Source organism: Monopterus albus, unplaced genomic scaffold (assembly GCF_001952655.1).
Source record: "Monopterus albus unplaced genomic scaffold, M_albus_1.0 scaffold45.1, whole genome shotgun sequence".
NCBI lineage: Eukaryota > Metazoa > Chordata > Actinopteri > Synbranchiformes > Synbranchidae > Monopterus > Monopterus albus.
This window is the reverse complement of record NW_018127925.1, coordinates 1,557,319-1,582,069: the sequence shown is the minus strand read 5'-3', so window position 1 is coordinate 1,582,069 and position 24,751 is coordinate 1,557,319. Positions and strand designations below refer to the sequence as shown.

Sequence of the window (24,751 nt, the reverse complement as noted above, 5' to 3'; positions counted from 1 at the left end):
AAACAACCTCTCTCAACGCTCAGCTCTCACTGGCCGACATATCGTCATACATGTTGCGGGGCTGAACTAAAGAAACCCCGACAATGCATTTTCTCAGCAGCCCTATTCAGACTCTGCATGGTTGAATCCAAGTCAGGTTCAGGGGCTTTGCCCGGGAAAGGAGCGTCGCAGTTGAATCACAAGGAAAGACCAACCCGTTAGCTTTCGGTTCAGCTTCTTATAACAAGGTTGGCGAGGATCTTTATTCTCTGCAGCCAGTTCCAAGATAACACAAGCCAAACTACGACTGAGAAAACGAGGAAGAATATTGCAAGAATTACACGTAGCTTTGTATTAAAGCAGGGGCGTAGCAATTAATTCTGTACCCCACTCCCAGCAACATTACTGGTACTAACCGCTTGTTACAAGGCATACTGTTTCTAAAATGCATGAAGTGTTTTCAAAGCAGCTTTAAAAGGAATAGCAGAACCTTCAAGATAACTAAATAATATCTGCCACTTAAAGAAAAACAATACATTAGAAAAAGAATACATTTATATTTAATAATAAATTTGTATTGAGACTTGTATAGTCTCTTTTTCCATTTATCTTTTTCATCACTATTACAGTATGTACCGTTCTAATAGAGTACAGTGAAATCTTTATTTCTGAAAGAGAATATAACAGTCCAAAATGTTAGATCAAGTTACAAGTTATAATCTGCAGAATGGTAATTATATTATAGTGTATTATTATATACACTGAGACAAAAAGATTAAAAACAAGTTTTTGCTCTTTAATAATTGTTTTATTAATCACTGTAAAAAACAACATATTAGCAGCTTATGTAAGTAAACTGTGAAAATATTGATTTTTAATGTTACTGAAAGTAACCTAAGTGCACACAGGCAGAGTATATCTAGCATGTTCAGCTTTTCTGATGAGATTTGAGTTTAGAAATATTTACCTGAGGGGCCATTCACCTCATTTAGAGATGTACTGGATAGATCAGCAAATGTTAAGAAAACCAGCATGCTGCCTCTCTGAAGGCATGGATATAAAATGAAGCATGAATCTGCAGCTGGGACTATTTTTTCATTTCAGATTTATTCAGTCTGATTTAGGTGGATTGGAGAAATTTGATAACATTTCTAGAGCAGCCCCCTTGTTTTTCCAGTTTGAAAATTACAAGTAAAATATCAGCAATAGTCCAGTGAGTGGTGTTCAGCATTAATTCATGGTGGTGTCCAAGTCATCTAGGATCATATTAGAACCTACTGTGCTAAAATACATGAAGGCTCATAGCTAATGTTTTGTCTTTTTTCTTTGATGTCATTTGGTTTCATGATTACGTGTTCGACTAAAGACCCAACACTTTGCACCATTCGCATTATTTATATTAACACACCATGTTCTAATGTTCACAATGAGCCATTTTGACCACTATTATTAAAAAAAATCTGTTTTGGATTTTACTTATTCGCCCTACTAGGAAGCAATAAGGCCACAAACAAAATTTCAACTGGAATTTCATAATGCCACTGAGTTTCATAATTTAAAAAAAGTAACAAGGAAAATGGTTTTACAATTAACACTGTAATGTTTTCTGAGATGTTCATAGAGCCACCCACAATTAGTAACAGCTGTGAGCTGCTTCTTTATTTCCAACTGCACTGCCATAAGGACATGACCACCCACCAGTCAAGCAATTTTAGTAGGTATTGTGGTATTCTTAGGTAGGATTAATTTGTGTGTGTACTACATCCTAAAATGTGGTTCAAATTAGAGTGATTACTGTAATATAACTTTAATTATATTAATTAGTAAGGTCTTAGATCCTAACAATGTCTTTAATTAGTGCTTCATTAAAGGCAGGTGCACTTGAAGATCTGAAAGCCCTTATCTCAGTTAAAACATAGACAACCGTAAAACAAATAAACAGTATGGTTTTACAAATATCTTAGTACAGTTAACAAGCTTTTGAACATCTTACTTTCAATAAAAGTCACACAATTCAACTCGGTGTTACTTACATCTTACTTTTAATTGTTAAGTTTATTTACAGTGTTGCTTGAGATTTAACCAAAAATGCTAAAATATAGGATTTTCAAGAATGCAGTAGGCAGTGTATGATGTACTCTTCATGAAGGTGAAATCAAGGTCAAATCATGACTCCATCCCTGTTCTGTCTCACGACTTCCCAGAAATGCTTACTCTTGCATTATAAAATCATGTTTTGTTCAGCTGGCCAATCATGAGTTCATACAGTCCATTCAACAAGTCCTGTTGAGAGTCTCACCTCTGGCCACAGTTCCAATTGCAATATGACTGATTAATACACAGCATTCAGGGAGAAAGGACCAGTGGTTGTATTACCTCCACAAGACACTGTGGGAATCAAACAGCTACTTTGTACGGTCACTGAAGTTGCCACCAGCTGATGAGCAACAGTTTGCCTGGACTGCTGTCACAGAGAGAACCCACAGAGCATGAAGGCTGCATGAAAAGTCTAATGCAATGTTAATCAGACCAGAGGAGTCAGAAGAAATCCAGATGCAAGCACACCATGGATTAGCCAAAAAGCAGAGGGCACACGAGATGTGGGGCAGGAAAGAAAACAAGGATGCAGTTATTGTTTGTCACAGTGAGAGATCAAGGCTAGCCACTGGGTCCCAGTTGCAGCCTCTCCTGCTTATGCTTGTCCAGCCACCGTAAGATCTGCTGTTTGAGTTCCTCATTTGGCCTGATCTGGTCCATGGTTAGAGGGCTGCGGTTGAAAGGGTCTGTCTGGTCACTGTAAGAAAGGCACGATTAATACATGATTACTCATATGACAACTGCACACCAACTTTATATCTACACAGCTGCTCCTTGTCAGAACAAAGACACAGATAATGAATTTCCTGAAAGACAATTTATGACTACTCTAAATTTGTATCGACAATGATGATGACCACTGGATATTATGCTACCTTGAGTGAACTTCGGCGCTTTGCAGGAAGTAACTAACCTAAGGAGATGCCTTGCTATAGTTGAGCGGTCTACTGTTACATTGGAAGAGGGTAGAAGAACAGGATCCAGCATCAGAGTAGACATGATGGGGTCCAAGAATTCATCTGGAGCATCAGAATATGTCTCCTCTTCCTGTTGTTGTCTGTCTGCATGAGACTAAAACACAGACACGGTAGCAACAATGTAACTCGTTTTGTTTTTCCTAAAAAAACTTGACTTGTTATGACATATATTTCTTTTTATACCTTTATTTTATCAGCAAGGAGTCCAAAAGCAACAATCATGTCCCCAGGTTTATTGATCTTCTTTAGTACCCTAACTGTCTGGGAGAAGAGCATGGGAGAATACGATCGTCCATCTTTTGGGACTGTAGCGCAGAAATCCTCCTCGTCGCTGCCAAAGACAGAATTTTTGGTTTTTTTACTTGGAAATGACAAAACCATGTAGTTAGCAATGTGCCACTGTGTTTCTCTTCCACCAAGAGAAATGGCACAAATGAGTTTGATAAATAAAGACTACAAGGAAATAAATGTCAACACAGTCTGCTAAATTATTTTATTTAACTGATTTCCTTTCTTTTGTTCATAAATCTGCCATTCATTCAACTTGTAAAAGAGTAGTGTGACAACATACCCCAGGTTCAGGTAGATGGTGCAGATGTCAGAAACAAGCTGCTGGGGCTTGAAATCAAACTCACTGAAGTCCTTTACTTTCAGGGCGCCCATCTTAGGACCCACAAGGTGCTGCAGGAAGTAGTTCAGCATGGAGATGATCCTCTCAGCCAGGAAGGGGTGCACAAAAATGCCTTTGATTTCTGAAGAGGGAAACAGAAAGAGAAAAGAAAGAAAACATTGTAATGATGATAACAACTCATCGATACACAGGACTACATGCAACAGTCTTTTCTGCCTGACCCGAGGTGAGGAAGGCCAGTGTGCCAATGGTTTCATTGGACATGATGTTGTGGAAACGTCCCAGCTGTCCAAACATCTGCAGGTTCGACTCCTTCTCTCTTCGGGCATCAGGGGCCAGGCCTTCCCACTCTCCCCGATCCCGCTCCAGCTGCAGAACCTTGATTTTGCTCAGGTACTGTGAGAAAAGGTGATAAACAAATGTTATCTTATTCTGCATCTGAAAAAGTGACAGAGACCAACAAACAAAATGTCAAATCTGTGCAAGACTTTTTGTGTGCAGTGTTTTGGGGTTTCTGTTAATGTAAATCTAGCATTTACCACCAAGTAAATACTTAGGAAACACCACAACAATTTGAATGAACACCAGACAAATAGATGTGGGAACCTAATTTGCATGCAGTGAAGACTGAACTCAAAATGTCATGGCCTCACCTGAATAGCCTCATCCAATAGGAAGATGGCATCATTCATCAGTAGGTTAAGGAACCTGAGGAACAAAGGGGGGTTCATGGCCTCCAGGTTCTGGGATGCATAATCTGCCAGATGCTGAAACAAAAGGCATCACATAAAATGATTGGGCTCAGTCTGATGAATATCTCAATATATAATCACAAACTATGTCTACTTATTCCATCCCAGCCACATTCATTCAAGGGGTTAAAGCAGCATTCAAGTACAGTACATACAATGAAATAAAAGAAATTCCGGTCAGTTTAGTAGCTCATCACAGACGGTACACATTTTCACCTCTCTATTCCTCGGCCTGTCCTTTACTACCCACTCATACCTGCAAACAATCTGGATAAGATGTGATGAGAGTGGAAGTTTATTTTCTGCCCTGTCACCAAAAGTCAGTCATCTATTGAAGATGTTGCCTCATCATAATTCACTTCATAGCCAATAAAGATTCTTATATACCGCCACCACAAAATAATAAAGCCATATTTATATGATTTTCTCTTTACCTTGATACTCTCTCTATAGTTTTCTTTGCTCCACATGTACTTGAGGATGGGATACATGGGTCTCCTGTAGTTGAATTTCTGTTCAAACTGATGAGGATCACCTGAAAAAAAAGAGGAATGAAATCAAACAGGTTTCATTGCTACTCTCGATTTTTTTCCACTTCATCCAGCTTCAGGCCTTATCTCGGTCTGCAGTTCATGAACAGGTGTACACAAACAATCCAAACACTCAACAGATTCAGCTGGCTGGAAAAAGACCTAAAATATTCCCAAGAAGCAGTTTTCTTTTAATTTTCATTGAGAATGTTAAATGGTTTTAAATCAAAGACAGCCTTTATCTTTTTCAAGTGTGTGTATACTTGGTGACAAAACTTGTTAAGCAAGTTGTGGATATAAATGTGTTTTTGTTCAATCTCTACAGTATTTTCTGCCAAGTTCATTTCTGTTTCCACCTTCAACTGGCACAAGCAAGTCAAAACCTTTGAGGAATACACCAGCTTCACCTGTGAATTCAATGTCTACAAACACAATGATGATGGCCTCGGCCAGCTGAGGCGCATGTTTGTAGGAGCAGAAGACCATCTCTCGTTGGAACACGATCGGCTGAGGAGCACCAGGAGCCAGTGGCTCCATGTGGGGCATCACCGCCTCTAAGACCTCTGCCAGCTTTGCTCTTAAATGTGGGTTCTTCATCCTGTTGGAGATACAGTATAGCAAGGGTTGAAGCATTTAAGTGAAATGTTATCAGGGCATGCACCATGTAAGCCCTCACAACTCTTTCAGTTCATCATAAAACTCACTAAAACCACTGACATTTTATTTCATTACTGAGTAACATACCTCTCTACATTACCCATGAAGATGGTGATAAAGTTAAGAATCTGCTCCAGACTTTCCGCACAAGTCTCCAAAACACTGTCCGCAAATCTCCGCAGAAAGATGAAAAAATCCCCCAAATTCTCTACAAAAAACTCTGACAATGACAGAAAAGTCACACTTTACTCATCACGTGTTGAGGAATGCTCAGCATTTGTGAATGAATGTACTATGAATGACTAACCACTGCTGCCTTGCTTGCACAACTGCATTAACTTCAAAACATTCTGAAGTATTGGGTGTATGTAACTCACAGTTAGAGACTGAAAGAAGGGCCCGGTCATTTTCTATATTAATAAATAGTCCTTTCAATGCTCCCCACAAAGAAACTAAAACCAACTATTCATGGTTAATGTCCGTCAGTCTCCAACCTGGATCAGCTACTTCGTCTCTGCCATACACCTCTGTTGTTGTTTGGAAATGATTAAAAATACATCAGTGAAACACACTAGGAAACACCAGGCTCACATATGTCTATTTGAAGCTTTTGGGAAAACTTTTTAACAAAAACATGTAGGTCTGATATTTCGTAATGAAAAAAGTTGTCATTGAGTGCAGCAGTGTGTTTCACTGTGTTTTTATTTATAATTATGTACTTTTTTTAACAAGAGAGGTTTACGGCACAGATGAATAAGATAATCCAGGTTGCTGAATTTTGACAATAAATGAACAATTAAACTGGTCTGAAACACTTTGCCGGCAGATGAAAAATGCAATTAATTTAAAATTGTTTCGTTAAATGTTTGAGTTATCAGGCAGCATTTGTTAAAACACAACATTTCACATGTTAAAAAGCCTAAAAATTTAAAATTAAGAATGAACATAGCCCAATTGAAGCCTGAGAAAATTAAAGAGAGCTCAAACTGCCTTCATGTCAGTGTAGTGTAGTGGTAACCTACCTGGAACATAGCAGAGCATAGAATTCTGTAGGGAGGGCAGGGGAAAACTGAGTGCTACATGTTCAGGCCCCTGATTTCCCATACTAAGCTGAACCAGCAGAGCAGCAGTGGAAGCCTGGAGGTTAAGGCAGCATTGCAGCATGGCGGGCTGCGTAGTGGCAGCTTTGGTTGATAGATAAACAATCATCAGACGCTCAAATTGCTCCAAGAGCTGCTCTGACATTGGGCTGCCTGTTCGCTGAGCCTCCTGCCACGTCACCTGGAGCCGGTGGAGAGACTGGTTCATCTTCACCATCTGCTCATGAAGTCTGCACATGGACAGGTGCATAGATACAAAGAGAACAAGACAACACAGGTTAATGCTGACACATGGTGCAAACACGAAGAAAACAGAGTACACCATGTCACTGAAAGACCTCTTACACTGTGAGAGCCTTAGTTCAGGTAAGTGTTGATGTATGTTTCTTTTGGAAAGCTGTTGGTACTGGTTTGAAGATGTGTACCTGTGGAAGCCGAGATGCAAGGTGAGCTGTGTAAGGATAAGGTTTTCAGTTAGCAGGCTGTAAGACTGTGCGGACTCGACCAGCTGCTGAGGGGGTACGGGGATCAGACAGGTTTCCTTGTCAAGACCTGGAATAAGAGACAGGATCATTTAGTCAGGAATTTCAATGTTGGAAAATCCCCCAGTTTTTAAAAGAGGCTGCTATAAACCCACTTGTAAAAGCAAAACAAAAACCAGAGCTGCTGTATTAATAGTGACCTATCAAAATGATGGAATAATGTATTTAAAATGGGGATGATAACTGATATTCATTTTCACATGTATTAACCTCGTGCGTGCACATTGCGATTACGCCTCTCATCTTCGCTCAGCTCTTTGAGGGCACAGTAGGTGGGGTTGAAGGTGAGCAGTTTGGGCGAATGTGGTCGGCAGAAGGGCTGGCACAACTTCACCAGAGCTGCACCCAGGTTTAAGAAGAACGCATCTGAGGCATACATCTGGAAAAAGATCTCTGGCATTTGATTTGCCCAAATCTTGGCTCGACCAGCATTAGCCTGCAGACAGCTTCCCAGCCAAGACAGCAGCAGGTGGCGCGTCTCACCAGATTGCTGGAGCAGGTTTTTCAATATCTGGTGGAGCTTGTCGTGAAATTGGCCCATGAACTACAGCACAAAGGGTGTAAAGGTCATTAGTCCCAATACATACTGTAGTTTGAAAAATCAGTGAATGGATTTAAGGCAAAATTGACAACTAAAAAAGAATCCGTTTACCTGGTGGATGTTGGCTTCCTGGACTTTTGTCTCCTGAGCACTGGAGCGGGAGGGGTTCAGGAAGTAGCCATGTCCTTCCACCACACCTGGGGTTTTTAACAGGCAGGAGATACTCAGTACTACCCCTAGGAGGCTCTTCTGGTACTGCAAACCATTAGCTGGGTCTTTGGGCTGAATGTGTTCCACTAATACCTAGGAAAGAAAAAAGAATTGTTACATGGATTTGAAAAATCTGAGCTCTGAGATAGCAATTATGATTATGAGATCACGCTACATTATTGAATAGATAGACAAATAAATACACAAATATAAATAGTATAAAATAATAATATAAAAGAAAATTAATAGTGAGTCTGAAAGTGATCTGTTGCATCATTTGCAAATGCAATGGCTCTGTGTGTCTCCTGACCTTGGCAATATCTTTATGGTGGCTGAAATAAAGGAGAACATCTAGATAGGAGTAGAGGAGGGGTTGGCACAGGTCCAAGTCCTTGACGCGTCCCTGGAAGATATCGAACACTGGCACTATCACCTCCTCGAAGGTACGCACCTCCTGGTCGGACAGCAGGCCAGTGATGACCTCCTCCACAAACTCAACCACCTCCTCTGGCTCTGACACAAAGAAAAGTAGAGAAAACTAGAGGGAATACTTTGCTGAAAACAGGTGAAGACAAAAGTAAAAGAAACAGACACAGGCCCAATCCTGAACCTACGCGCTCCGCTGAAAGCTTCCAGCAGCAGGTCCAGAAGCTGTTCGTAGACATTCTGGCTGATGTAGATCTCTGGGGTGAGCAGAACTGTCCGTGTGTTAGAAACTGTCAGGTTCTTACAGCGAACAGCAAACGACAGTAACTTCTCTGGTACCTTTGTCACCTGGTGCCCAGATAATCAAGAAACTGTTTTATGAATTATGCTCCAATTACCAAGAGTAGTCTATTAACAGCTGGCAATTCCTAAAAAATAGTTCCATTAAGGTTCTACAGTTACAGTCATGCAAGAAAACCTTGCACCTCTTCTTTGGCCCTCTGGTAACAAGCAAAAAGGTACGGGATGGCACATTTCTCCCCAGCATCACGGTCGGCAGACAGGTTAACAGCGCTGCATGACGTCATGTAGATCAGGTGGTTACCTGGCTCTTGGAGCAGCAGTCGGTTAAACAGAGCCTGGTGGACAGAGGCAATCGTCACACACACCAGTCAGTCCATGTAACGCTTTTTCCACAATTGCCTACTCAATGGTTCCCAAAACATCTGTATCTGTTTCTTCCATAATGCGTTTTCTTACATCTAACAGATTCTGAACTTCTTTGTGCCTGAAGGGTGCTTATGGCATTCCTTAAAGGCTGCCATTTTTTCACAAGCTGTATCAGACAATAAGCTGCTTACTGAGACAAGGGAAACAAGACACTGCAACAAAGCAGTGGTGACACAAAAACACATTGTTGACGTTTAACCTGCTCTATGTTGTCCATGTCCAGCCAGTCCTGTCCATCCAGATCTGCAGCCAACTCTTCCAGGTACACACAGCGAGGAGGGATCCCATTACCTCCTCTCAGGCTGGGGTCACCTTGGGGTGAAAGTAAAATAAAGTCTGATCAAACCATATTACACATGACAACCCACACAGTTTAAAGCAAACCAAGCATGAATATTGCATTAATTACAAACAGCCCAACCTTAGAATAAATAAGACGTGGAGTTTAAATGGTTTGCATGTGTTTACTCCGGTTTATTTGACACTGAGGTGGCAGAGGAATTTATTAAAGTGCTCTGTGTTAAAACAGGGGGGCTTCTAGCCTGCATTTTCCTGAACATCATGACTCATCTTCAGTCCGTCCGTCTCAGTGGTGGAGAGACTCAGCCGGGAGCAAGACTTCACAGTGTGCAAGGTCTTTGCATTGTTAAAAGGGTGATGAGTCATTTGTTACTTACTGGAAACTTCAAATTTTCCACCACCGTCACCAAGAACAAGAAACTGTGCTATTTACAACCAATACATTTTACTTTACATCATCAGGCATCTGTTTATCTAATGTCCCTTTCAGATAGAAGCAAGAAGCTCAGGGTGAACTGTTTGCTAGCCATATAAAAGAGTCAGTATGGATTATCTGATTTGACTTTGACTGCCTTTCACACTTAGGCTTTTACAGAGGACTCACAATGGTAAGCATGAACACATAGTACTGCATTAAATAAAGTTATTATAGGCTTGTTTACTATAACATCTATAGCTACAACTAGATGTTTCAAAACCTATGTTAACTATTGTCGATTATCTGGACAGTCATTTATGTGGAATTTCCCTTATATACAAAAAAAAAAACAACAAGATTTTAGTGACAAAACATCAGTACACAGTGATAAGTATGGGACTACAGTTGCTGAAATTGGTTGTGTGTACTCCCAGGTAGTTTAACTGTGCAAGGCTCCAGACTGACTTTTCCCATTGGTGCTCCATACCAAGCATTTTAGAAGCTCCAGTGCAAAATTTTAGCACATCACATAAACACACAACACATTCATATTGTTTTCCATCTTAATTATATTACTGATAAATGTTTTAGTAGCAAATAGACAATTCACAGAAATAAAAATGGTTTGTTTTATTTTAGGATAGAGATACACCAAGCCTAAAGAAAGAACGAGCAGCAACGAAGACTGACTGCTGTGTCGCCTCACCTCGGCTTTGTCTGGACCGCTCAAGTTGAAACAATGTTACTTGAATACACCGCACAGATTACAGCCAACGGCCGACTAGCATGTGCATTCTGTACCTGCGTGACAGAAATAACTCCCCCTACCAGCAGTTGGTGGAATCTGTATTTGTCATTCAGACAGGAAAAAAAGAAGAGCTAGACTGCGGAAGCATAAGCTATAAACAAAACGCCTCTTGTTCAAAACAGCTGATGTTTATAGCTGCTTCTAATCAAGAATATGTTTGATAAGAAGTTACAAATGGCACTGCCATTCTCTGCTCTTGGTCTTTTGGTTGTGGAGGTGAAAAACAAGGAGAAACCACACTAAATGGGTGAAACCATGGATACTACAGCGACAGGCTGAAGGAACTTTCCCAACCTGTTCTCTTCTCGTGCACTGATTTGCTAAGCTCAGCAGCCAATCAGAGTGCTCTCTCTCTCACCGAAATCAGCCAAGAAGACCCAGATAGGGACCAACTAGTGCCAACTGTGCAGGACACACCGGGAGGATGAGCCCCAACAGTGGCCGACAGCCGACCGTTGGCTTGGTGTGTCTCTGCCCTGAAAGATAAAAGTCACAAAGTGAAGCACTGCTTAATGGCCTCTCTCCTCTCTAACCCCCTTCTCTGTTCCCAGATGATGAAAGGCATCATAAATTCCTTCAATTATTTGTTAGTTATAATTGTCGTGCCCAATTAAATATTACTAAATTAAATTATATTTTCTGCTTCTTTATACTTCTACTCCACTGCATCTCAGAAGCAAATATTGTACTTTTTGCTCCACTAGAACTATTGCAAGTAACTTTGTTGCTTTGCTGATTCATATTAATATAAAGATCACCTAATAAATTATGGTGTATTATTACAAAGCTACCCAACAGTATATACACTAGGGGGTATGAATAACCTTTTCTTCTTAAAAAATAATCAAACCAAAGGGCTAAGTGAGAGCGGGAGCAGCCTACTTGTGAACTGGACACAGGCAGATTACATCCTCCGCATAATCTTCCCCGACCTGTGTTGCCATGTGACAGCCACACACATACTCACACACCAATTCTTGCTTCCTCCTGGTATTTCACAATATATGATTAAAAATAAACAAATGAGGGGCATATTTGCAAGTCGCATTGGTGTACCTAGTACCTACCTACTAATTTAGTTGCACAGTTGCTAAAAAATAGTCACAAAATGTGACTGCAGTCTGGAGCCCTGCTGTGGGTCAAATGCAGGTAGAATGTAGTACTGGGCTACAAGGAGTATGTGGATATAAATACACACACACTCCCATGTGGGCAACTTTATAGACCGGAAACAAGCAAAACTGATGTGGGTCAAAGCAAAACATGTGAATGCAAAGGTCCATATTCATTCTTCTCCTTTTACTCACTGTTGTCCAGTGTGATAAGAAATATTCGCTGGATCATGTGATTGACATTGAGCTGTTCACACAGCTCCTGCCTGGACCGGAAGGAGCGGCTGATCTCTGCCACTGAGTCGTCATTGTCATCGACGCTATCTGACACTGAGTTTTCTGACTCTGACTGGCTCCCTCCTGAGTCCTCCCCTGTGGCACCAGATACAAACAGTAAGTAGGAAACCCATGTGGAGACATTTAAGCCAGATGCTAGTATGACATATACAAAGAACACATAAAAGATGCTTGTTAACACTCAAATTATGTCATATATGTGTTTATGTATGGGGATTTGGTAAGAGGATCTGCTAACTCTGCTTACGTGGTGGCTCATCAGGCTTCTGTTGTGGTTTCTGGTGCGATGCAAACTGCTTGGCATCAGCCACTGAGCTGAAGAGGGCAGCGAAGGGGTTGCAGGAGATGTTCTGATTGTTGTTGCCCTGGTCAGTCATCTCACTGGGCCTCAACACTCACTCCATCTAAGATTCCAGCTTGAAACAGCAATATGACCACAACAAGTAAGTGTTGATGGAACAAGAGTTGCAACAACAGCAAAATTAAAAAAAAGATTAGAGACCACATGCAATCCAGAATGAAACCATTCTTATGTCCACCACTTCCTATTGCTATCATAATCACCTTATTCCTATAATAAAATGAAAAGCATCCTAGTCTCAGTTAACAGTAGCAACAGCATGGTAGTATTTTAGCATTACTTTATTGAGTGGAATGTATGGTTCTTAATCATCACACAGCCTACAGTTGTTCCTTTTATACATCATTCCCTTCCTTTGTCTTTGGAGAAATTGTTTGAAGTCAACAACATATTTTTAAAAAGTGTTTAAGGGTCATTTGGGCATCTTTCCCTTTTATTTTGAAATTTAGATGCAGTTGGCATCCTTCATATGACACTACTGCCTCCTTCTGGATTTAACCTCCTCATTGTCTAGTTCCTACAGCCATGTAATCAGCCCACTTGTCCTCAAAAACTTAAACAGAGCTGTTTTCTCTATATGGTCTCCTGGTATAAGAACAAACTCTGCTGTTTCTATCTATGTGACACTGATCACAATAAACCACTGAAAGTTTTTCAAAAATGATTGAATTACTCTTTCCTATTTTTGCTGTGGTCATTATTACCTCCACTTTACTGTTTTTCATACAAACTCTGCTTTAGATTGAACATAAATGCCTTATTTTGTTAAGACTGCTTTCATTCTACATTTACTTTCCATGTTTGAAAGTTTAATGCAGATTTTGACAAATCCTTTGTTGACCTCTCATTTAGCCCGTTTGTCTAGTTTCTCGTTTCCAAAAACGCACGTACATGCAGGGATGCACATGAATGTGACTTCTTTGCATTGGATGGTTACTATTCTTAAATGAGTGAATGAGATTTCATATAGCAGACTGTAATGACAAGTCACTACATATAGCTGTATGCAAAGGTTTGCTAATGCTTTGGAGGTTTTTGGAGTTAAAAGAAGTAAAAACAACACATACAGCAAACACGTTAAAAAGTTTTCAAATGTTAATGCGCTGTTATCTTTTATTTTATGAACTCCATTAAATGAACGGTAATTGTGGCGTGTGCAAAAGTTTGGGCAACCCGCTAATGTCTGCTTCATGCAGGGATTGTAATTAACCTTGCTTAATGTTCGCTTTCAAAAGTCAGCTAACATTTTCAACCCATTCTTGCACCATCAAGATAACATGTACTGTAACAAAACATTTGCCAGGCTTCGTGCTGTGGCAGACCTTCTTGTTATCTGTTCCCCCAACACACGACGAGTATTTGATGAGGAAAAACCAGCCAAAAACATCTTGGCATTAATCAGAAAACAGGGAGTCGATGAAACAACGTCTCCTCTCACTGTTTCACACAGATTAGTGGACACATGACTCACTGTCCTTCAACGTTAAGCTGAACAGGTGAGCACGTTGTGCACTGTCAGTTCATTTCAACACATTCCTGTAATAATTTGTGTTGCCTTATGGAGCTAGCTTTCTAGCCATCATTGCGTAGTTTCAAAAGAAACAGGCAGGAACATCTTTAGCTGCTTGACGCTAGTTAGCCAACTAGCTGGCAGGGTTAGTTAGTAACGTTAGCCATAGTAGCTAGTTAGCCAGTTAGCGAGCTAAGCTGTCATGGAGTCATTTTAGCACTGATTTTGTAGACTTTTAACCCGATTTTAAAGTATTATCAGCCTATATAATGCACAGAAGCGACAAAGAATGTTGTCGTACCTGTTTGACGGGAAGAAATGTGTTTCTCCAAGTTTAAAAAAAAAAAAAAACCGCTTATACCCATCCAGTACCAGTTTGCCAGGAAACAAACTGTAAACGTCATCAAAATAAGACGGGGCGTCTTTACAGAAATTATTAACATAAAAATCAATTAGTAATAACATCTAGTGAACTTATGCAACTCTAAATGAGAATAATATATCTACCATTATCCACGATTAAACAAGCACTATACCTGCTATTAATCTTGGCAGAAATAGTTCACGATGATCAGCATATAGCCTTAAAAATAATAGATAAGATCATGGAACTTCATAGCATTAACCTTAGCTTCTTAGTGTGGCTGTGACCACGACTGAGTGTTACACATCTCTTTTCATTGTTACATATACCGCTGTTTACCTATCTATGGAGGAGATATTCAAACGAATTAATGCCGTTGCGATTCGTTGCGCTGTCCGCAGGAGTTGTGCGCGTTCACGAACTATCCTCTCCTTTTAGGAAGAGGCTCTCTGGTTTTATCATTCTGAAATAATTTGCCTATTTTAAGTTATGATAGGTGTAAAGCTCATCTAGAGGCACCCAATATTAAACATTAAATGGCTGGAAACGAGCATGACATGGCTACTTTAACACTATATACTGATAGTTTTCTCTTTAAATAAAAAAAAAAGAAAAAAATAATACTCTAAAGCCTGCAGTGTTCCCTGACCATCAGCAGAGGGCAGCGGCAAACTGCATTTGGAAAGTTTAGCCTATGCTTCAGCTGTTTCGATGTGCACCCTACAGAGAATGCGCTGAGGGTGAACTTTGCAAGGCAGATATTTCAGCAGTTGGTGAAATAAGTATTGCATCATGGCCAACCTATGCTACCATGCTGTATAATATTTATTTTAACTGTCAACACCACAAAATGTCTGAAAAGTCAACGTGTTATAGTTTCTAAAGGCTCTGTACATTGAGGGGTATCGCCGCTATCTGTACTAATTGTTCTGGACAATACAGATGCTTAATTTCTGCTTGTGGATTTATTTAATCTCAGTACAGAGCAGCTGCTCAGTTCAGTTTTTTTAACATCCTGATCACAATCAGTTAAATACACAAAAACCTTAACAGATTAGATGATTCTTCATGAATCATCCAGCAGTCAGTCCAGATGTGGCCAGATGTAACACCCCCATTTGGACTAATCAGGTTTGATATTGAACACTGAGTTACATAACATACTATATATATATACAGACACACCAAGTCATCATACAGAAAACATAAAAAATTATTAAAAAAAAAAAAACAGCTCTCTTACACAAAGACATACAGTGCATCATAAACAACTTTTTTGTTTTGTCCTTATAAAAGAGAATACTTGGATGACTTCTCACATCAGCCTTAGTAAATAAGGACAACATTCCTGACTGTACTTTTCTTTCCTTGAAGTTAAATAATTTGAACAAATGGTCTCTACTGATCTAGACCTACTATATCATGTATACTCAGACATTCACAATATTACAGAATAAGGCACAACATTTACAGTGTGGAGTAAACCTGTAATCCAGTGAAAATGCTAGCGTTTCAGGTTGCCACGGTTCAACTGACTTTCAATCAGTGCCTGTTTGACAAGTCTTTGTTGGTTGTGGCTCTGTTGTTCATCACTATGCCCAAAGTGTTTTAATGGCTTTGGGCTTTCCTCCTTCTCTTCCTTTTTTTTTTTGTCAAGAGGCAGCTGTAGCTTTCAGTGATCATTATTTGCCATACTGTGCCCCTTTACCTCGTCTTAACCAGTCTCTCCAGGGGGACTGGATTTTGTTCTGATTAGAGTCTGAACTCCAAGTGGAGGAGGAGGAGAGGTGGCGTGTCCGTGTGGAGGACGCCCTGCCCGGCCTGTGGAAGAATGATACACTGTTGGAAGCGGATCTGTTCTGAGGCTCCTCCGACTGCTGCTGGGACCTGAGCTGCTGGTTGATGATGATCTGGATGTCATCCTGAGGAAAGGTGGGGAGGAAGAGGAAATGAGCAGGATGTCTGAGTGTCTCATGTCAGCACTGTCCTTCACTCATTATACAGTAAATATTTGCATTATTTTCATCAAAGCACAAGAGATTAGACTCTTTGGCAGATGGTTCAGCTCAGCACATTGACTCAGCAGCAGCAGGACTCACCTGTGGTTCATAACCATCCAAACTGTTATTTTAAATCAGGGATATTTTGGAACTTAATAAATTCGATAAAACATTTCATAACATAGGGAAATGGCCAGAAATACTCAGACTAAGTGTGACAAAGTAACTGCATGAGAGATGCTTCAAAGGGCATTGAGGATACAGTTAACTAGATGTGATAGGTGGAAAAGCTCCACAGAAATAAAGGGACCCCACCTGCCAGGCCTCGAGTTCCTGTGACAGCTCCAGTTTACGCTGGATGGCTTCTAATAACTGGTTGTTCAGAGACATCATGTCATTTTTGCTTCTGACCAACTCAGCCTCCATCAGGTTTTTCCTAGCAACAAATGATGAAACCTCTTCAGCCACAGTCACATACAAGAAAGTTTCACATTCAGGATGTTCAACCTTCTCACAGGTTAAATAAGTGCATAAATATTATGGCTGCAAAAGTAGCTTTCAAAGGGAAGAATGAATTGCTTCTGTCTTTGTGTTTAGACATCTAGTACACGCATTAATTCAGAGTCAGGAACAGCTGTAAGAATCTCAATGTATTTGATTTTATAATTTGCACTGAGAATATTGAGGGGAAAAAAGCTTCTCACTTGGCTATGGCTTCATCTCGATCTCTGATGGCTTGTTGGATAACTTCAGCTTGTTCCTGTACATGCTGCAGCTTCTGCCTCAGCTCAGTGTTTTCTTCCTGCAGCTGGATGTTCTGGAGTAAGACAAGAGGTCTGTTTATATCGCTGAGAGAAACTAGTGTATTTTAAATAAACAAACTATTTAAAAGAGGTTGTTGTTGCACTAAAATTGTTTCTTCCAAGAACTCATAACAGTGTTAAATGTTCATTTTAAACTTAATTATCTGAATGTTTTGATTTCCATGTATGTTACAAAGAATCAGTTTGGGTTTAAAACTTTGTACTTTTCTTAATGTAATTAACAGTTTTTTTGGGTTAGAGTTTAACAGTGTTCTGAATGCGTAGGAGTGCAGAAATCAGAAAAATTCATTTAATTTCTGCCAATTAATATTGGTAGCAGACAATTTGAGGTGAAAAAGAATCAAACATGAGAATTAGTTTCCAGTAAAATCAAAGGTCACTGACTCTGTATATGAAACTAAGATGGATTACAGTGACAGTGCTGAGGGGGGATTTGTTGGGTTTTCCTCTATAATAACAGTTATAATAGTAAGGTCTTTACCTTGTAAAGTGTTCTGAGATTATGTCTGTTGTGATTTGGTGCTATACAAATAAAATTTGAATTTGAATTGAAGTCAGTTGGTCAGTACTAAAATACTGAGCCACCACAAGCGCTGCCCCTCCCTGACAGATGTGTTCATCCCTGGGTTACCTGATCTCTCAGTTCCTGTGCTGCACTTGGATTCCCACACTGATCACCCGTCCCACTGACAAAAGCCTGATTCAGGTCCTGAGAGAGAAACATTAAAGAGATCAGGTGTCAGTCACGCATTTCACATAACTTTACACCAAAAAGAGTCGCTCTAATTTTAGCCTATTTGCACGGTGTTCCAAGGGAGGAAGAGACCAAGCTTAATACTGAGTTATAAGCTCAGGACTCTAGAGGTTAATACTGAGTTACAGTGGTAATGGTCTGGATATAATACAAACGGCATACTGTAAGACACAACTGGACAGTATATGCTCACTCTTGGCAAACATTTGCATATATACTCTAAATCTGTATACTTTAATGATGTCATTAAAAAACTTAGAAGACATAAAAGCCAACATGTAATATTCCCAACCTCCTTTAATTTCAAACAGCAAGGTCAGTGTTTTATTTGCATTTCTGACGCACCTATTTTTCTGTGTGAATGTCACTCACCTTAGTGATGGATGTCTGTGCCAGAGTTTGGGCCACTCCCTTCAGCTGGTGGAGCATGGCCTGCAGGTCCTGCTGCTGACCTATGACCTCTGAGCTCCCAGAGCTGTTCACCTCCTGGGCCAGTGGGAGCAGTAACTGAAGGATGGACCCCATTTCTTGTGTTATCTAACAGAAGAGCAGACAGGTGTCAGCTTATAGTATGCAAGAGAAGTGAGTGCACCCCTGTGCAATATCACTTAAATGTCAAATGATTCAAAATTGTTTAACCTCTTAATATTAACTGCATTATTCCTAGGTTCTCAACTAGTATTACCTCTTATGAACAAATCAAAATCAAATACTTCATAAAGACAGCATAAAAAACAGGCCCCAAAGCAAAAACTCAATGCAATAAAAGTGGATACACCTGTAATCATAGACACACAAGAAAGAAAACCTGTACTCAGTCAAACAACACTGAGTAGACCTGTTTTTCCCCCCAATTAGTTTAATTGCATGTGCATAGCTATAAAAAATGACCTGCAAATAAAATGACACCAGAACCTTTTCAATTTTGGAAAGGAATTGTCAGAGTGAACTGAATAATCTGATTGTGATACTTCACAAAGATGGAAAAGGATGCAGGAAGATTGTGACCAACAAAAAATCTGTCAAAACATTCATTTTTTCATTCATTCATTTTCTACCACTTAACATTTGCAGCTATAATCAGGAGATAGAGAACCAGCCACAGTACCACTAATCAAAGCCACAGTGGCCGTTCTCCTACAATTATGATATAGACAGTGCAAGTAGTGCACCATCTAGCTCAGAAAATACTCAGCATGCGCTTTAGACTTGGCACAGGGGTTATCAATGTAAATAGGAGTTTATGTGACTGCTCAGACAAGTTTGACGGACATTACAAAACATCAATGTTGATGATGTCCAATAAAAAGACCCTCGTTTGTTCTTCAGCGCAATACTGATAGGATAGGAGCGTGACGAACACTGGTAGCTTCTATATGGAGGAAGGATGAGTCTGTCATGAGAAATAAAGGTGGATGTTTGAAATATTGTAAAAATAAAGATCTGAAACTCAGTAATGAGATTTACTGGCTTTTGATGCACTGAGTTCCTTCTGTGCCATTTCTATTTTACTATAGTAGTTATTTTTTTATAGGAGCAAACACCCTACTGTTCAACTCAGAAATAATGCTGTCACTGTAACATTATAGAAAATGTGATGTCAGGTAATGTTAATCACTCTGAATCACCACAGTCAGTAAATTGATATCTAAACAATGAACACAATTTTTTTCCAAACAAAACAAGAATATATGCAGATATATACAGAGCTTACCTCCCAAAATGGCGCCCCTGTATCAATATTCAACATGGCGTGACGCATCTTCACATTCTCCATACAATTTTGAAACGTGACATTTAAATGATATTGCACAGGGGATTAGTCACTTTGTTGTATACTACAAACTGTCTGTTTTCATAGCAAAGTTTGAAGTTTTGAGTTACTTTCGCAACACAACTGGTACATCTCAGAGGCTGCTACAGTACATACAGAATGGCCTACGTTTAGAGAGCTAATGTTTCAGATGTTTTAATGAGAAATAAGTGATACCTGACAACTAAGCAGACTTTTCAGCATGACTTATTCTCTTCACGTGTCAAGTCTTGAATGACATCAGGTATTTACATACTGGAAGGTGCAAGCATCACCTCATTGCTTTATTTAACTTCCTGAGTCAAACATATCACATGGTGATACTGATCTTAAGATAACTCAGAGAATCATGCACGGGTTACTGTAATGTTGGTAGAAAGGATTATATAATGTTTTATGACAGGGTTCAAGGAACCAACAAGGAAACTCTCCTACAGTGTGGTCAAACAGGAAATGTAGTGACTGACTCATGAGTGCAGTTATACGTCACATTTTCCTGCTGGAACAAAACAACAGCAGACAGCTGGAGAGTGACACTGTAGTGGACTTTCCTTCACTGTCAGTCAGTTCTTATGCTTTCTCCCAGACACCTACTATTTTTTTCATGGTGTCTTCATTTTGAAAATTAGGACCTTCACATCTTCTTCTTCTCACTGAATACAAGTCACACTGTCTCATTAGACTTGGCACAAAATGTTCAGCCAGCTTGTTTCCCCTCAGCAGAGACAGCTACTGTACTTTCATACCAATAACATTGCACAGTTTCTCTGGTGCCACTATTGTGTGATCTCTTGTGTGTAGAGCACCTTTCTTCCAGGAAATACTTTAATATTCTTTGTTTCCAGTCATCACAGGAAAACAATTTGCCATCAAACCATACCTGAATCATTGTGGGCAGGACTGCAGTAGAGCAAAACCTGTCAGTCCCACACTTAAGGATTCTGCTGTTTGCATGTAATTTAGGTTGGCTGTGTTTGTTTTATTGTTTTTGCTGGTGTTTGTTCACAGCATACCTCAAAAAGTAATGAATGAATTTGGATTCAGTTTTTTTTGGAGAGGCAGGTTATGGCCCACGGAACAATCCATTAGACTGTAACGCTGATCCGGATCATCAACCGGATCCAAGGATTCTTCACCATTGTGAGATTGGACCAGTTTCAATATTTTTGCTTCTAACTCCATACACACTGCCTACAATGCAGCACCATAACATCCACATAAGATCTATCACACACCAATCTGACCAATATGATCTGGATCCAAGTATGATTCCGAATCTGCCGATCTGACTGTGCTAAACCATAACTCGAGTCCTGCTGCTTAAGTACCTCTTCTTTGCTGACTCCCATTCCCACAGTCTCAACGCTGTTCTCCAGCTCAGACAGTAGGGAGGCATCGCCCCGGCTCCTGCCTTCGTACAGGGACACTTCCTCCTGAAGCTCCTCCACCTGGGCCTGCAGCTGCTGTGAGCGCCCCTGTGCCGCCTCCGCCTCCTGCTGTGCTTCAGCTAGCTGGAAAACACCAGGAGGAACAGACACACACAGATGATTGAACACACACATGAACATACATACAGTAGATACAGAACTCGCAGGTGTTATGAGTCTGAAACGTCAATTCTCATTTGCAATTATGAGCATTTGGCGTAGCTTGTTCTCTACAATCACATTTTTAATTAATTTTGTTTTTACAAACTATCTTGAGTCTACAAACTGATTGTCCTGAAAGTTCCTTGTTGTATTTTAATTAAAAAGACAACATTTCTATCTAGCTTTATAGTTACATACAGACACACACCAATATACTAAAGAACTTAGCTCTAACAGTTTTTCAAAACTGGAAAAGCTACCTCTGTGTTATCAGGGAACTGAAGCATTTGGTATTTTTTGCCCCAAGTTACCCTGGATTTTTTCCCCTCCCTGTATGTATCTGGATACTAACTAGTCCCATTCCTAGAACTGTTCATCTACTGATTCTATAGGTCTGAAACCAACTAACGGGCATAATTGAATTTCTCTAACCAGCCTGGAGATCTGCATCCTAGCTGGTATTCTTCACAGAAGCCTTCAGGTGGATTACAGCTGAAACTAAGAGCTTGTGTCTTTTGAACCTTTTACTTTATAACCTGAGTAAGAAGCATAATTTACTAAAATGACACCAACACAAAAACATCATCAGCAAACACAAGCGTTTCTGTTCCTCTGCTGCAGTTTTATTTCCTTTAATTGTTTATCTTAATTCATTATGTCAGGTGCCTGATAAAGATTGTAAAGAGGAGAGGTCAACCTTGTCTAGTTAATCATTCAAGTATAAGAGACTCAGTGTTCCTGATTAATCTTTAATCAAGCTGATGGGGTCTATTATACAGTCTGGATTATTTTTGCACCTGCAGCAAAACCTTTCCATAACTTTTATTATGAAGATCCACCCGACTGACGTGAATGGTACTTTGGCATCCAGACTCACTAAAGTCTGGATTTTGTTCCGAGTTAAATATTTGATTATCTGTAGTGTTCTTCTATTATTGTCTTGAATTTGATCTAAGTGAATATTCTTTGGCAGGAACAGTGTCTGTTCAGTAAAGTCAAGAGTGTGTAATTCAGATTTAACTCACTTTTTGTTCCATAATTTGTACAGCGTAACTGATCTTTTCCTGGCTTTGTATGACTAATATGGTTGCCAAATGGGAGTCAAAACATCTTTCAAACACTCAGACCACTCTGATGGGAATCTGTCCCTGGAGATTTATTTGGTTGAGCTCTCCTTTTTTTTAAATTCCTCTCTTTCTTCTACTCTAGAGTTCAGTGAATTTTTGTGCTCTAATTCTAGCTGTTTTATCTCTTTCTGAAGTTTGTCTCATGCACCATTTAAATGCCGTCATGACACACTAGTGCAATAAAAAGAAAAAAAACCATTCATGTTTAACATAAGAGAAATCCTGATGTGCCAGATTCCAGTCTTAAGCCCAACATGAAACTAAATAAATACGAGTGGAAAACTGCAGATGAAAGTCACAATGACGGGGATGAGGTGATTGTTTAGCAATGCTTTCTACAATGCCGCCAAAACCCCTGCCCCGAGGCGGGGTTATTATTGAGACTCTCTTATTCATATGCCAATCGTACTGAGCTGGCTGCTACAATGAACACTAATCAGTGAGTATTTACTTTAATGAAAGACTATAAATGCATGCAGTATGTGTCGTATTTGTATATGTAGCCTACCTGCTGGCTGTGCTGCTGGTTGAGTTGGTCATGCAGAGCCAGGCGTGCGTGTAAAGAAGCCAAACTCGCCCTCAGCTCAGCATTTTCTTGACAGACACTCGCCAAACGTTCCTCCAGCACCTGCTCCTTCTGGGTAAGTCTCAATACCTGAAAAAAAACACACACAAATACAGATCTTAAATGTGACCAACTAAAGTTGTTTATTGAAAAATTGTTCTCCACTACTAGGTCAGATAGAGCCCATCTCCGTTGCATGGCTTCCTTTCAGTCATTAATCATAAGACCATGGGCAGTTCTGTCAGATTTGGCCTAATCTTTTTTTTTCTTTTTTAATGAAGACAGAAACACAACAGGAAGTTAATTGCAATTTTAATGCAAAAGAGGCCCAGATTAGTTTTATTTGACCTGTTCAAAAATTTACTCCAGTATTTTGTCTTCTGTTCCACCATGTTCTTCATGATAGGGCGGCACAGCAGTGCAGTGGTTAGCGCTGTTGCCTCATAGCAAGACGGTTCCGGTCTTGAGTCCGGGCCAACCCGGGGCCTTTCTGTGTGGAGCTTGCATGTTCTCCCTGTTTTCCCATGTTCTCAGCTGGGATAGGCTCCAGCCTTCCCACCCGACCTTCATTAGGATGAGCAGTATAGATAATGGATGGATACATATCTATATACACAATAAAAACCCTGAGCCAAAATGTTCCTCTGTAAATAACATTACACCACAGTGACTGCAACAAGGCAAGATGAAACAGTAGCTGACCTCACAACCAACAACTTGGAAATAAATTTAGAAACATGAAGGGTGAAAACAGGTACAGGCGTACTACTGCAGGGTGTTCTGGTCACTGTGTTTATGTGCATGTCATCTCTTCAAGACTTGAAACATTTCACCAGTCTGCCCTTTCACAGCAAACTCTGGGCTGTTTGCATTCACAGCACGTTTGTACGTGGTAGTTACCTGCTCCTTCATGGCAGTGATCAGCTCCTCATCCTCTGCTCTGTTGTGGCTTCCTTGGAGTTGGAGCTCCTGTTTCAGAGCCTGCAGCTCACTGGACATGGCTCGCTCCACCTCCATCGCCTACAACACACACCACGGAGACACTCAAGGTTCACAAATGGAGTAAAACTAAATAATCTATAGGACAGCCCTCTTTGTCTATTGTGTTTACTTCCAAGTATGAGGAGAGATTCAAGCACAGAAGAAATTCACACAACGAGAATCCAAACTATGACCAAGACATGTTTTGGAGTCAAGAGTCTATGAAGTGCTGCTGTGCCACCTCTGAAGTCCCGGTAAACCAACCACCCCCTCCCCTCCTCCTATTCTAGTCTGGGACCCTTGGTTCCCCTTACTCAGCAGTTTTGGCAGGCCACTGTCAAGTCCCATCACCACCTCACAATACAAGATAATAGGCTGGCCTCTGCAGCAGGGGACAGCTTGTTCTTATTGGTGACATCATCACTGCACATTAGACAACAATGTGGCAAAGGGTAAGCATGGTCATCAGAAGGATAAAGCAGAGAGGACAGCTTGTGTGTACATGCTTGGAGGAGTGTTCAGAGGTTAAAATTTGTGGGAAATGTGTGTGCGCGCGTCTGAGTACAGCATTCACTGAAAGACAAAAGATGAACATTTGTTTTACAGCTGCTCATCTCACCAACACGGGCCTCTTCCACAACAGAGGCAGCGACCCACCGAGAATCACCAGCAGACAACTGGCTGGAAAATGCTCCATTTGATAGAGATGCTAAGACGACATCCCCTCATGATGCCTCCCCCCCCCCCCAACCCAAAC

The 24,751-nt window shown here is 40.3% G+C and overlaps 2 protein-coding genes across 6 annotated transcripts in view; both read right to left on the bottom strand.

The window, feature by feature from the left end:
* Nucleotides 1–1,998: 1,998 nt before the first annotated feature.
* ube4a (ubiquitination factor E4A (UFD2 homolog, yeast)) lies at nucleotides 1,999–14,740 on the bottom strand. 5 transcript variants are annotated; one of them, XM_020600122.1, is made up of 21 exons: nucleotides 14,681–14,740; nucleotides 14,514–14,560; nucleotides 12,354–12,522; nucleotides 12,005–12,181; nucleotides 9,371–9,483; nucleotides 8,928–9,080; nucleotides 8,631–8,790; nucleotides 8,327–8,529; nucleotides 7,918–8,109; nucleotides 7,476–7,809; nucleotides 7,149–7,275; nucleotides 6,646–6,953; nucleotides 5,711–5,843; nucleotides 5,374–5,564; nucleotides 4,871–4,971; nucleotides 4,338–4,451; nucleotides 3,906–4,080; nucleotides 3,625–3,805; nucleotides 3,237–3,384; nucleotides 2,990–3,147; nucleotides 1,999–2,773 (listed from the first exon to the last, which is right to left on the bottom strand). In XM_020600122.1, the coding sequence occupies exons 3-21, from the start codon at nucleotides 12,481–12,483 to the stop codon at nucleotides 2,638–2,640; spliced, it is 3,234 nt and encodes a 1,077-aa protein (XP_020455778.1). In that variant the 5' UTR covers nucleotides 12,484–12,522; nucleotides 14,514–14,560; nucleotides 14,681–14,740; the 3' UTR covers nucleotides 1,999–2,637. The 5 variants fall into 5 exon arrangements, with proteins under 5 accessions (XP_020455778.1, XP_020455776.1, XP_020455780.1 ...); XM_020600120.1 differs by lacking the exon at nucleotides 14,681–14,740 and adding an exon at nucleotides 14,279–14,399 and having other exon boundaries at nucleotides 14,514–14,662; XM_020600124.1 differs by lacking the exon at nucleotides 14,514–14,560.
* A 1,258-nt stretch (nucleotides 14,741–15,998) lies between these two features.
* LOC109960199 (BICD family-like cargo adapter 1) overlaps nucleotides 15,999–24,751 on the bottom strand; it is a 14,560-nt gene continuing 5,807 nt past the window's right edge. Inside the window, exons 3-10 of the mRNA XM_020600119.1 lie at nucleotides 23,914–24,033; nucleotides 22,957–23,103; nucleotides 21,061–21,243; nucleotides 18,292–18,456; nucleotides 17,797–17,874; nucleotides 17,046–17,158; nucleotides 16,657–16,777; nucleotides 15,999–16,263 (exon numbers count right to left, since the gene is read on the bottom strand). Of these exons, the coding sequence (XP_020455775.1) occupies nucleotides 16,024–16,263; nucleotides 16,657–16,777; nucleotides 17,046–17,158; nucleotides 17,797–17,874; nucleotides 18,292–18,456; nucleotides 21,061–21,243; nucleotides 22,957–23,103; nucleotides 23,914–24,033 (1,167 nt within the window). The 3' untranslated portion in view covers nucleotides 15,999–16,023. The remainder of the gene's footprint in view (nucleotides 16,264–16,656; nucleotides 16,778–17,045; nucleotides 17,159–17,796; nucleotides 17,875–18,291; nucleotides 18,457–21,060; nucleotides 21,244–22,956; nucleotides 23,104–23,913; nucleotides 24,034–24,751) is intronic.